At 37.2% G+C, this 13,672-nt stretch overlaps 1 protein-coding gene across 2 annotated transcripts; it reads right to left on the minus strand.

The window, feature by feature from the left end:
* Positions 1-109: 109 nt before the first annotated feature.
* Positions 110-13,501, minus strand: mapk14a (mitogen-activated protein kinase 14a). Of its 2 annotated transcripts, none has more exons than XM_044127543.1 (12): positions 13,100-13,501; positions 9,845-9,974; positions 9,609-9,667; positions 4,875-4,986; positions 3,326-3,355; positions 3,055-3,102; positions 2,864-2,978; positions 2,709-2,780; positions 2,385-2,464; positions 1,498-1,576; positions 1,227-1,400; positions 110-1,121 (listed from the first exon to the last, which is right to left on the minus strand). In XM_044127543.1, the coding sequence occupies exons 1-12, from the start codon at positions 13,216-13,218 to the stop codon at positions 1,066-1,068; spliced, it is 1,074 nt and encodes a 357-aa protein (XP_043983478.1). In that variant the 5' UTR covers positions 13,219-13,501; the 3' UTR covers positions 110-1,065. The 2 variants fall into 2 exon arrangements, with proteins under 2 accessions (XP_043983478.1, XP_043983487.1); XM_044127552.1 differs by having other exon boundaries at positions 13,447-13,465.
* Positions 13,502-13,672: the final 171 nt, after the last annotated feature.

Here is a 13,672-nt window from a genome sequence, read left to right on the forward strand (position 1 = left end):
AAAACTTACCATAAGGTTTATGAAATTTCATTAATACAGATCCCACAATAAATGCCTTTGAGATAAGACACACTAATCAGTTTGGAAACTAGAACACAAAACACACGAGTCTCTTAAGAAATAAGTTTTTAATTTTTTAAAGGACTGGAGATATCAAGTAAACTGCAGACAGATTGTTGCTCTTAAATACCTACTCCACATACTGTAGAATGAATACAGCTCCCCGTTTTACACCGTTTAGCAGTTACAGGTTAAAGCATAATAATTAAAAATCATAACCCAAAGTCAAGACCACACAATGCCTTCATGTACATGCTAAAATTGGATGCTTTAGGACCAGATAAAACATAAAGACTGACACATATTTACATATTTTGGGCATGTTACCTAGATTTAAGTAGAGAAGGCTCAGATATACTTGCGAAAGATCTCACAGTACCTAAAGAAATTACATGTTAAAGTCTTTAAATTCAGCTGGGAGGGTTGAACAAGTATTAAAAGAATATATATATATATATATATATATATATATATATATATATATATATATATATATATATATATATATATATATGGTGGTATTTTGAAATTCACTGAAATGTTCAAAGATTTCTCTTTTTAGGCATAGGAGTAATTGTGGTAAAACAAAGATTGACCAGCTGGATTGTAGATGAGCATGTTCTCTTTATAATTAATAGAAAACAGCTTATTTATAAATTACTCAACAAATCAGCAGAGCTCTAGGTCCGTTGTCTCATCACCTCAGTAGTCACAGTCGAGTCGAAGTTTAAATTAAAAACAATTAAAAGTAAAACATTTAAATACATACATTTTAAAAATATTGGCAAAAGTGAAATTCCGCAACAAAAATAAAAAAAAAACCCAAACAATATCAGTGGTACATAAATAATGATTATTGCTGGTCCAGTTCTTGCATTTTCATATAAAAGTAGTAATCTCCTTAAAGGTGATCTCTAAGATTTCCGAAATAAAGACTCAGAAATAGCTGGTACTGTGTGCCTGAAGGCTTTAACATTAATGCACATGTTGTGGCTGCAGCTCATCTCAATCCTCCATGTAATCAGGTGGCACAAAACTACACACCTCCTCATAGGTCAATCCTGCAAGAAACGAGGAAATGTTACAACACTGAAGACAAGATAAAAATTCCTCAGATTTTTATTTTTTTTTTCCCATAAACAAGATGTTAGGATGCAGAAACGTACGTTTCCACTCATCGATTTCCAGTTCTCTACTTTCAAAGCTCTGGTCGTAAGGCTCGGCCTCGGGCTCGTCTTCTGGGTCGTGGTACTGGGAGAAGTAGGGGTGTTCCAGAGCTTCAGTGGCTGTTATCCTCTTGTCTGAATCCAGAACCAGCATCTTCTCCAGGAGGTCCACGGCTTAAGAGAGAAAAGGCCAACAAGTTAATAAAAATGAATCTCAGGCTATGCTTCACGGAAAAAAACAAATAAATGAAATCTTGTTTTTGCTTGTTACCTTGTGGATTAGCACCAATAAAAACATGAGTAAAGTTCCTCTTGGGCATAGGAGGCAAAGAGCTGACATAATTCCTGGCCTGGGTAAACACATCAACGCAGAAAATAAAGTGTCAGACTCCACAAGCAGCAGCATGTCAGTGCAGATTGTTTCTGTTTCCATCTACATAAAACCCAACACTGTTTGGAAGTCAAATTTCTGAGCCATGGCTACAGTTTTACACTTGTTTTATTTTCCAATAAACATGGACCTGTGGTGATTAAGAGAGCAGATACTTTACAGCACTGTGTTTCCATCAAATAAAAAACTAAAAAGATTAAGAACTAAAAAAAAAATGGAACATACATTTTAGATTTATCTCAAAAAGTTGAGATTGAGAAAAAAGTTGAATTTTCAAAATTTTTTCAATTCAGTATTAAGAAGTATGGTAGGTATAATTGCTATTAACTGCAAACAAGTGACAAAGCCATCTATATTACTATTATGTCTCTAAAGTTTTTGCTGAAATAAAAAACTTTGCAACATTTACCATTAAATTTTGCAATGAACATATAACATTTGTAAAAAAAAAAATGATAATAATTCCTCACACATCTATATCTCGTTTCCCACCACATATTCAGACATCCAGCAGGTGAAACCCCAACAAACAGGCTGAATATCAAATTGAAATTCACAACAATTAGAATTTAACCTTCCAAAAACAACGTATTCCATACAGACTCTTGCAACATTAGCACTGCACACGCTGATATTATGAAGGTATATTTTTGAGCTACTGTGTTGTGATAAAATGCAGAGTATCGATAAGAGAAATGTGCAGCAAACACCTTCCGTCAACCTCCTCCTGTTCTTTGCCAAGAAAGCAAAGTGTGGGTCGTTCTCACCTCATGGCTGGGCATCCTGTTGATTAGCGCTGCTGGGGGTGTTCCTGTCAGACGCATTATCTGCTGAAGCTGGTTTATGTCTAGAAAGCTTGTGTCAAGGAGAAAATCACGGCCGATGCAGCGTAACTTTTTCCACAACAGAATGCTGAGATGTCACAAATATTACAAAAGCAAAGAATTTTAATATAATTTAATAATTTAAATAGGACAGCTTCACAAAGAAGCTGGAACCAGCAAGAAGACAAAATAAACTGCTCTGACAATGAAAGACATCCAGTAGAGTGAGTGTTCCTTTAACTGCCCTCCGCCTCATGGAAAGGATACGGTCTGAGCCAGGAAACAGAGTTTTCCCTGTTAGAAGTTCTGCCATGATGCATCCCACTGACCAAATATCCACTAAAACAAACACAAATATCAGAATTTACCTAATAGACAGGTTCTCAATAAGGAAACAGTAACAGGATCTTAACGGACTCAACCTGTCATGTTGTAGTGCATCCAGTTCAACATGATCTCTGGAGCACGATACCAGCGCGTGGCCACATAGCCAGTCATCTCATCATCAGTGTGCCGCGCCAAGCCAAAGTCCAATATCTGAGATGAAACAGGCAAATATTAGCATCCTTAAAATGTTTTAGGTAAAATGGCGTGAATTAGAGAGCTTACTGACCTTTAGCTCACAGTCTTCGTTTACAGCAAGGTTGCCAGGTTTCAAATCCTGCGAGGTTGAAAAGTAATGAATGTGAAATTTTGATCGTCCAGTCTAGGCAGTAAATGTATTTTTCTATTTTAAAAATAATTGTCATGTGTGTTTAACTCTTTCTTACAATAAAAAAATGCTAATAAAAAACAGTCTATGTTAAGACTAATGATCACAACTTCCACTTTTCCCAAATTCAGACAGTAATATTGATGAGACAGAGGCTGAACTAAACACTTACTCTATGAATGATGCCCGCTGAGTGGATGTACTGCAAACAGAAAAAAATACAAATTTTAGAAAACCTGACTGAATATTGGAACCACTGATTCATCTCAAGTTTTAATTGGAATGATAAATGGATTGTTCACTGATTTTTATTCAGGAAAATTAGATATTTTATGCTTTGCTCAAATAATAATTTTCATAAAAAAATAACATCCATAATAAAAGTAATGCCATGAAACTTTCACAAAATATCACAGCAGAGATTTTAGTAGATCGAAGCTCGTGAAGATAAAAACAAAAGGTCGAGAGATATGGAATACCACAGGCCCCAGTTCTTCACACAAACAGTCATTCATGTACACATCATCATTCCTAAGGACAATTTGGAAACGCAAATTAATCCACGACACAACTCCTTGAAAGGAAAGCCTGTGTATGTATGTAGAGTACCTGTATAACCAGTACTTTTACTGAAAGAACTTGTTTACTTGAATAACTCTCCACCTACTAGTTAACACGTAGCTATCACAGCAACAAAAACCTCCGATAGTTAAGGAGCTGGGGAGGAACAGACAGACAAGCTTCAGCAGTAACTTGACACATTAGAAGCCGATTAGTGAACAATGAAACAGGACTTGCATTGAAAGTATGTATAGCACCAAGAAATGAAACTAAACTCTAAAACACAAAGATGCAGACAAAGAACTGAGAAACACTGGTTTTAACCTGAGAAACTGATTAGTTCTGGAAAAAACTGAATGTAGCATCATAAACCCTTAAGAACAATTTAACCATAAGCTGAATATGTAGAGTATTTTAACAACAAAATAAACAAACTTGCTTCCTTTAATCCCATCTATTTCATAGATTTTCCATCTGTGTTGAGCCTTGAACGTTATAGCCTGCTAAATTCATCACTGTGAATAAAAGGAAGCTGTTTTTGTTTTCTGTGCGAGTTTAACTCAGACTGTTTCTTATTTTAGCTCAGCTGAAATTACTAAAATTATTTACACTTCCTTAATGCCAGACAAGATGATTTTTTTTATTACTTTGTTAAATTCAGAAGATTAAAATACACTAAGATTATTCTGCCTTCTAGCTACAACCGCAAGTAAATCCCAGACGATAATGTCATGGCTGTGTAAGCTTCTGATGCCTGTGTGTGTATTTTAAGGTGTATTTTTCAAGGAGATGATGAGAAAACGGAATCTATTAGTCACAGTGAAATTAGTCTTTTATCAAGAAGCAGCATAAAAAGACAGATTATAGATTATCAAAGGACTCAAGCGCAAAAAATTATCTTTGGAGTCCTGTGGGCTGATGGAACTAAAATTTGAGTTTGATAATAACATAATTATTATTGATGTAAAAAAAATATATATATAAAAAAAATGGGAGGAGGCGGGAAGCTTGTGAGCCTTAGAACACTAAACCCACTGTGAAGCATGACGGTGGCAGCATCATGCTGTGTGTGTGGATGTTTGAGTGCACTTCCCTAAAATGATGGCATAATATGAAAAAAGAAAACGACGTGGAAACATGCTCTTCCTGAATGACCTCACCTTCAGTCCTCGGAGGATCTGGTATATGAGGAACTGCACGTGGTCATCTGAAAGTTTCTGACATTTGACAATGTTGTTCAGATCTGCTCCCATTAGGTGAGTCACAAGATACCTGTCGGTCGTAAAAGATTGTTGTCAGAGTTGAAACAAGAAATCTCAATAACTTCCAAACTCAAAAGAAGTCAGAGGGGCTTGAAATAAATAAATTTAAAAGCTTAAACCAGCTCTGCAGCTTTTCACTTCTCTCTTGGGACACTGAAAGGTCAAGCCCTTTACAAATGCAATATCACTTGACAAGCAGACTGGATAAATGAGCTTAATGGCATCAGCGGATACTTTGAATCCAATCCTAGAACTGCTTAAAATTAATCAAAAGCATTTAAAGACTGAGTGAGCGGCACTGCTTGAGAGGCGATATGGGAGCAAAAACTTAACAAATGAGTGTGCTGCCACTTCGTCAGTCTGTTGCTAAACAAATATTGGTCTCATGAACACTATTCTATTCCCACAGAGTGTGGGGAACGAGGGTTTAAAATAGCACATTTCAATGTTGGGACTTGTTCACGGCGGCACACACAGATCGGATACACAGACAGAGACAGGTTCGCCCGCCTTGGAAAAACAGCATATAAATAGTGACCTCTGTTTTTCCAACCTGCTATAAGAAAGGAGCGTGGCAGGAGAACCGAAGAGAATCAATCTCTTTGTATTTTTTTTTTTTTTTGGGGGGGTGAGGGAGTAATCCAAACTTTTGTAAATATTTAAGGTTTTCTTTGAAATTGCATTTCAAGTCCTATTTTATTGCCTCAAATGTTAAATTAAGGTGAGCCTTTTTAGTCTAGTCCAATAGCAAACCAGAAGCACTGCAGCTATATTTTTATTTATATCAACACCACTGCACCGCAGAAGTAATGATATAAAATAAAAACCACAATTATGAAATAATGAAAGTGTCACAAGTCTTCCTTCTCAAAACACTTCTACCAAAAATCAGCTAAAATCCATTTCAGATATGAGGTTCGGCCTTATGTGACGTCTCGTATAAATGCACCAGTTTTCTTTACACAGCAGAGGGCTCAGCCCAGGAGCGCCTGCTTGGACCGCCAGAGAACTTTGACATTAAAATGAAAAATCAAGAGTTATGAAAGTATTCTGCTCCTTTATTCATCCTAAAGCTTTGGAAGATTCAGAGGTTGATTTAGACAAAGATTTATAGCATGGTGGACTTAGTTGTAATGGGAAAAAAACCTAAAAATTAAAACACTGCTGCTGTTGTCTGGTTTCAAACTTGCTCATGCACAATCCTCTTTCTAATAAAGCAGGGTTTTGCCAACCTCTCTTAAATCCTACTAACTTTTAACTTGTTTGTTTTCAACCTGGCGACAGCAGCATCTCTGCAACACAGACAGAGGTCTACTGGTCATGAGAATCAGGTTATTTTCAGCAGGATGGAAATTCACACATCCCATTTATTTCCAGTCACACACAGGAGGTGGCGAGTCATACTAAGTACAACACTCTTCAGTGTGGAAGCTACTACCGTGTGAAAAAAAAACAACACCAATTGCAGTTTAGTGAGGTGGTTAAAACCAAATTCAGAGAACGCACAAAAGGTGTTCATTTCAATAGCAACGTGTCATTTCACTCTTTAGCAGTTTTGGTTGTTTCCAATCAAATCTCCAATCTCAGGGACAAAAATGAGTCCTTTACTACAGTGTAGTCATTGTGCTTTGGAAATATTCTGTTGAATTGGCCAAGGACCACACTAGTCCAGAAAATAGAAAGGTGGTACGTGTTACACCAAATTTCTCAGCTGAATTATTTTGAACTCTGAACCTCTTTCTGTCACTGTAGATTCTGAATTTGGTAACCTCCGGAGATGTGCAACGTAAAGGGATACACAGTTTTTATGGCAGTTAACATTAAATTATCCTAACCACTGTAATTGCTAGCATAACATGCTCAAGATAGTTTATTCATTCATCGTCTTTCTCCAAAATTATTACTGAAGATGTCACTGCTGCTCTAAAATTAAATTCAAAGAAACAAATCTGGTTTATAAGGCGAGGTCTGGATCAGGTCAAATCTATCGGAACTTCAGAAAAATCTTTTCCCTCTAATGTGGATTGCTAAAGTCTCTGGTAATTGAAGCAGATCTGTAGAAACCCACAATCCACTCTGCCGAAGCTGGAACTGGCATCTATATAAATACCTTTGTGGTGAAGTGACACAGACACAGACATGGACTCTGGGGTGAAGCCTGAGAAGCACATCTGCTGCAGTCCATGCACCGTCTATGCGGCAAGGAACTGTGTGACCATTTTTTATGCAACAGGAAACACTGCCACACAGGGAAGGTTGCTTCCTTTAATGCATCTACAGTCACACAAAAAGCCCACTTTAAATAAAAACAGGAACAGAGAGAGTATTTTCTACCAATCATACCAGCAGAGTGTAGAAAGCTTAGAGCTTAGTCAACAAACAGGCCTTGCCACTTCAGAGTCCTGTCTACAAACGGATACACAGAATGAGCTGTCTCGTGATTAATTGTGCCTGAATGAAGCTTCCAACTTGCACTATTACACACAAAGATGTTATATTTAGATGCTCAGGAAGCAACTGAAGGGATCCACAAATGGGCGTGTCTGCATCTAAAAAGACCGCCCGAAGCTAAAATTGACCTGTGAGAAATCCTAAACTCTGATTCCTTGACAAGTAATATTTATTTATAAGTTTTCAACAGAAAAAAAGTCAGAGAATAAGTTATTATAGTTAAGTTTCCTTTTGCCAAAACTATAAATTTCTTTTATCGTTACTTTTGATGTTAACGTCCATCATTTCCTTTCTTTCTGATGAACAAGAACGCAAGCAAGCGTTTAGATGAACAAGCATGTTCACCTAAATCCGTATTTAGACGAAGAAAGTGTCAGAGTGGAAAGTCCAAGGCCTATCAGCTTCTCATTAGGCATCATTGATTGTAGCTGGCAGTCGAAAGTATAAAAGAATTTGTTTGACAGCAGCCACTGAAATATTAAATATACACTGTGAAAGCCATTTAGAGGCATTTCTAGACAACTGAAGACTATTGGGTCAAAGGTTCAAGCAATTATGGATAAGTGGATGTCTGGGTTGTCCAGGAACAACCAAGGAATGAGCCAGGCTCAAGCCAATCATTAACTGGAACACCAGCATCACCATCCACAGTGAAGCCAAATTACTGACATGAACCGAGAGGCCGCTGAGCAAGACAATAAACACATTCAAGCTTGACTGAAGTATCTGTCGCTCACATGGTCTAGCCAAAATGTTTTCTGGTGAAAAAAAAAAATAAGGTCAGATGAGACAAATACTCAACTGTTGAGCCACAATGAAGAGATTAGAATTTGGAGCAGTAACAGTGAGGGCTGAAACCCAATAAAACTGACCTGTTGGTAAGCATGGTGGTGGTAGTATCATGTCACATGGTGTGAGTGAACAGTTATAAATAAAAAACAAGAACTACCTTAAATATATTTCAGCTAGACTTCATCTCCATGTAGATAAACCCTTCATTCAGTGATCAAAGTCTTATGTAGACATCACACTGCATGGAAATGTCCCAACATAAACGAGGAAGTTTATGTCTGAAGTCACTCGACCAAAGTTACATAATCCTGGACAACTTCAGAAGGTTGTCAAAACCCATAACTATAACAAAGTGCAAGAGATAAAATCTTGTGGAACCAGTGTGGCACAGTTAAAGGATGCAAAGTGAAACCGCCTGCGGAAGCAGGAAGACGCACCACATTTTTTTCCCCCAGAGTCCATCTGATTAGGAAAACTAAACACTAACAGGAACAAAACGAAAATATACCAGGAACTTAACAAAAAACAAAAAAAAGGTGGTCTGTGCAGTAGATCAAGACACATTTAACCTAATATGAGTGTAGATATATACGTATTTGTTTACACAATTTTAGAAAAGCAAGTAACTTCAATACTTTTTCCTTCATCACAATGTTCCAATCCACTAAAGATATTTGCTTCGTGTGAGCAGCATTGTGGGAGATGAGAGTCTTTCCAACAGGCCAAAAATATTATTGACATGCAGAATTTGCACGCAGGACACACGAAAAACAATCTTCCAAAATTTTGCACGCAAGCTGCCCTCAGTGACCCTGAATATGTTAACACTGCCGATACGTCTACAGGTATATTGAGCAGCTTTAGTCCACATAGCTATAATCTTCACCCTGTGTGAATTAAATACATTTCAAGATATGCATCCAATTCCTGTTTTTTAATGTCTGAGGTAGTAAGTTGCTTTGAAAAAAGAATTGTTGCTGTAAATGATTAAAAGTAAATTGTATTCACACCACTACTAGTGTATGTCGACTTTAGATTGCAACAGGAGCACCGCACTTCCAATTTCAAAATGATATATTTGCGAGTAGAAGCAAAATTTTTCAAAATGTCTACATTTCTACGAAATAAGGAAGGGAGCCGGTGATTAAATGTTTTGTAGCAGCCACACAGTAAAGAAAGCAACAGACTATCCTTTAAAAAAAAAAAAAAAAACGTGCCAATGTAATTAGTCTGCTGGCCAGACTCCAGGGGTTTTCCAACCTGAGTTCGGACTGACTGCTGTCCAGAAGCTACAAGTTATGCTACCTTCACTCTGGTTAAATTATACAGATATACTGCTTTTAACACAAAACATGGATTAACGCAATTATCTAAAACAAACAAACTTACACATCTTTGAATTCTTTTAGACTTGTAGCAGGACTGAAAACATCCAAGAGCCCAATGACCTTTAAAGAAAAGAAAGAAAGCCACACTGAACTTAAAAATACAGAGAGCAGAAAATATAACCTTCACTGAGACGCAGATTTCTTCAAAACAAACAATATTAAGCAATGAATAAGTATTTGGTTGTTAGGCCCGTTTGCCTCCGGGAAGAAACAAACAGAAGAAAGCAGCCCACTCACATTTTCATGCTTCATGTGTTTAAGCAGCCGCAGCTCTCTGTAGGTCCTTTTGGCGTGGATGATGGACTGGAAAGGTCGGGAAAGCTTCTTCACAGCGACCTTCAAACCCAGTTTCTCATCATATGCAGAACTGTTGAGTGAAAAAGGAAAAAAAATAAAAACAACAAACATTTAACCTCAAAAGAAAACCAAAAGAATATATGACTGCACTGTAACTTTTTTTTTTATTTTTTTATTCGGTTATAGGTATTAAATTCAGCAAGATGAGCTTCTTCAATTAAGGCTGACAAAGCAGATTTCAGACGGCTCCTACGGCTGAGTTTGCTCTCAAAACAAAATTAGGTGTAGTGAATTGAACTGAAGGCTGAGAAATGGGTGGCATCAGCAGAAAATGTCACCACTCAGCAATATATCCTCCACCCTGTCAGCTGGCTGCCTCAGACCAAAACCAAGATTCCTCCAACTAACTGTAAAAGCTGCTGCAGGCGGAAAGCGGCTTTCGACTGAGATGAAGTGAAATGAGCAGAAGAAATAATAATTACTGTACCCTGTAGCGGTTCCTCGTTTCACTTAAAGCTCGACTGTTTACCGACAGCAACATTACTTGATGAATTTATCCATAGCACATGAAGACTTTGTTTCATATCAACTACTAAATGTTATAAAGGAAGACAAAATAAAATGTGCTGCAGCTTCTTTGACAGAGGAAAAGGGTTTGGAAACCATCAGGAAAAAGAAGGGATTTCAAGACGGCTCCATTTATGCATCAAAGCTCACGTTTCTAATCGTTGGCTGCATTTTGAGATTTTCGGTTCTGGTGTATTTGGTAAAACTTAAACAAAAGAAAAAGATGTTTTTGAATTTAGACTTTCATCTCACCTGTCAAAAATTGTAAGGGAAAATTTGACAACTTTGATCATTGTACTACAGGTGCACTACTATTTTAAAATGCCTCTTTGCGATTATGAATTAAACATGTCTGCCATTTGTCTAAAATAATAAGAAAAAAAATCCCTGTGATCCCTGTTTACGGCATTTGAAATTATATTATGGGTTATGTCTGTGTCATTAATTGTGGCCCATTTCCCGCTTTATTGACAAAGTACAAACATTAGGGTGGTTTTATTACAAGAACAGGATATTAGTAAAATGAAGACTGGCCCGACCAATCCCTGACACGCTCAAATGTTAAACACTGAACTCAGTTGTCGGGCATGGTGCCCTCCGCCCTTAAAATGCATCAGGATAAAATAAAGTCTATCGACTGTATGCATCACTATAAAACTGCTTGATTTATTAAAGGGAAAAAGAAAAAAAATAACAAGGCAAGGTCATTAACCCAACCAGAGACAGATTACCTCATCGCCTGGCACACACGGCTGTTTCTATTTGCAAAACAAACATCTGCTCCCTGCCGATGTGTCATTATGTTTTGCTAAGATAGTAGGAAAAGCAGAGCTGCACAACATATTGTAACACGATGTTCTGCACATGCCCTGCATTAAAGTTCTGCATGCAAACAATATACTTTGCCAGACAAAAAGGACTCTCTCTGCTTTCGATGCCCAACCCAGACACAGACTTTAGTGACAGATGTAAGAGCTCATGAAAAGTGATAGGAGCACTTCGAAGACAGAAAGAAAGCCGAGACAAAAATGTTGGTCAACTACAAATAGTCTAAATAGTTTAACAAACGGTCAAGTAGCATAAGCAATAATTGCGATCAATCACACATTCGTATGGAACAGCAGTGGAAAAAACTAATACAAAACAATACTTTCAGTCATTGAGGTTTCCAAATATTCTCGATTAGACTTTAAGAACTGAATTGAAATAATCAACATCAGCACAACTATGGAAAGGAATACTTGGAAGTAACGTCTGAAACGCTGTTATATTTCAAGTCCCGTGCGTTCACATTACGCATGCCAACACAATGGGCCAGCTGAAAAGAATTTAAACTATGCTGTGCCTCAATACATGATCTAAGAGTCGTGTGACTGAGATGCTAAAACTCTTAAGGAGTGGCACCCAAAATGTTGCATACCAAACAGACCTCACTAAATCCTAAAATTATATTTTACTATACAATAAACAATGCAATAACTGCTATGTAAAGATGATCAGAGTCTTAATCCTTATGAGGAAAAAATGAGTAGTGTGATAAGAAATGTAATTTTCATTATAACAGTAAACTCTAGTTGATTGTGTCTGCAAACCCCAATAGATTGAAAGAATTGGGAGGTGTGATTTTGTTAAATTTGATTCATTATTCAGTTTTTTTTTTTTACTACTGTAAGTTTCATAAGCGCATCAAATAATACATCTGAAAATATGTTTCATAACAATTATTGTATGCTGTGTTACCTAATGTAACTGGAGTACTGAAATAATCTGTTTGATAAGAAAGTTTTATTAGAATAAAAGAAACAAGTACAGCCAAACATTCTGAAAACATTTCTAAAATGTTTGTTTTCACCATTTTATCATCACAATAAATAAAATATAATATTCAAAGTCCATACATCCCATCTCTAAAAAAAAAAAGCTCAACCTTGCATAAAAACAGACTAAGCTGTGGCTCTTTCCTTACGCTTTAGAAATGCTTCTGATATTCACATTTCTTTCATTATCAGAGTAGGTTTGCTATGGAGCTGCCAAAGAAACAAACTGTTTCTATTATTAGAAAAACAGTACTTGAAAACAGTAGACCTAAAAGTCACACATTTCACGGCAGTTTCAACTGTTCATTATGTACTTTTGCAATGCATGGTTAACCATAGCTCTTTAAATGCAAAAAATAAATCTGCCAGCGACTGTTCACATTCGAACAGCTAGAGCTAGTAAACAATCGTAACTGATTAAGTTATTAATCGAGGGGAAAAGACGTTACTATTACTACTTGTCCTATGAAACCATTTAACCGAGAAGTAATCGGATCACTATGTGAAATATGTGATCGAGACAGTCAGTCATTCTTGGGACTGATCCAATGAGAAAACAAGAGTAGTCGCTTTCTGCAAAAAAGTTCATGACAATGTTGCTCTTTAGCGTGGGACTTGTTGATAGATCTAAAATAATCTTAAATCAACTTTAGGTATCAGATTATAACTTGATACATGTTGACAGAGCCATTCCAGCTCCACCTTGCTAACCTAAGTTTAGCTTGTGCCTCTGCAGGCCTCGTCTCAATGAATGGAGAAGTTAGTTGGCTCAACTCTGCACACTTCTACTTTTACAGAAAACGTGATTTACCAAACCGATCCATAGGCGCCTGAGCCCACCGGAGACAGGTCCTGGTACCGCCGCGGGACTTCCCATATCGTTTTATTGACCTCCTGCAGATAAAATCCGGATCTTTCTTTCTGCGACATTCCTGCAGAACCAACCGTCGACCACCAACCGTCTCTTTCTGCCCCGTGCTGCTTCTTTACCCCCGAGCTGAGAAAAGCTCCGCCACACAAACAACAGCAGCAGGAGATTACACAGGCGGCCCCTTGTTGCTGGAGATCTACGCGCGGTTGTAGATCTTCAAGTTGTTTTCTTACACAAAGTTGCAGAATCACCGCCTGTTGCGTGCACACTTTTAACTCTCCGCTTACATTTGTTCCTCTCTTCCAGTACCAGATACTGTTCCTGAGATTTCTAGGTGTAGTCTCGCGAGAAGTCAGTTCCATGCCATACAACTTTAAGAAGAGTTGCGAACTGAAACAAATACTAACAGAAAAAAAATCTGTTACTTTTAAGTGTGAAATAAAGGAAGAATTTAATCCTTTTTTTTTTTTACAGTTTACATAAATGTTAATTACTGAATGTTAAAAGAATAAA

Source organism: Gambusia affinis, linkage group LG01, assembly GCF_019740435.1.
Source record: "Gambusia affinis linkage group LG01, SWU_Gaff_1.0, whole genome shotgun sequence".
Lineage (NCBI taxonomy): Eukaryota > Metazoa > Chordata > Actinopteri > Cyprinodontiformes > Poeciliidae > Gambusia > Gambusia affinis.

Bases quoted from the DNA above. Each gene is read 5' to 3' on its own strand.
- mapk14a (XM_044127543.1), bottom strand. From the start codon at position 13,218: ATGTCGCAGAAAGAAAGATCCGGATTTTATCTGCAGGAGGTCAATAAA. The intron at 9,668-9,844 runs GTGAGTGGGCTG...TTTTCTTTAAAG, and splicing joins AACACATGAAGCATGAAAAT to GTCATTGGGCTCTTGGATGT. The intron at 2,979-3,054 runs GTCAGTAAGCTC...GTTTCATCTCAG, and splicing joins ACGAAGACTGTGAGCTAAAG to ATATTGGACTTTGGCTTGGC.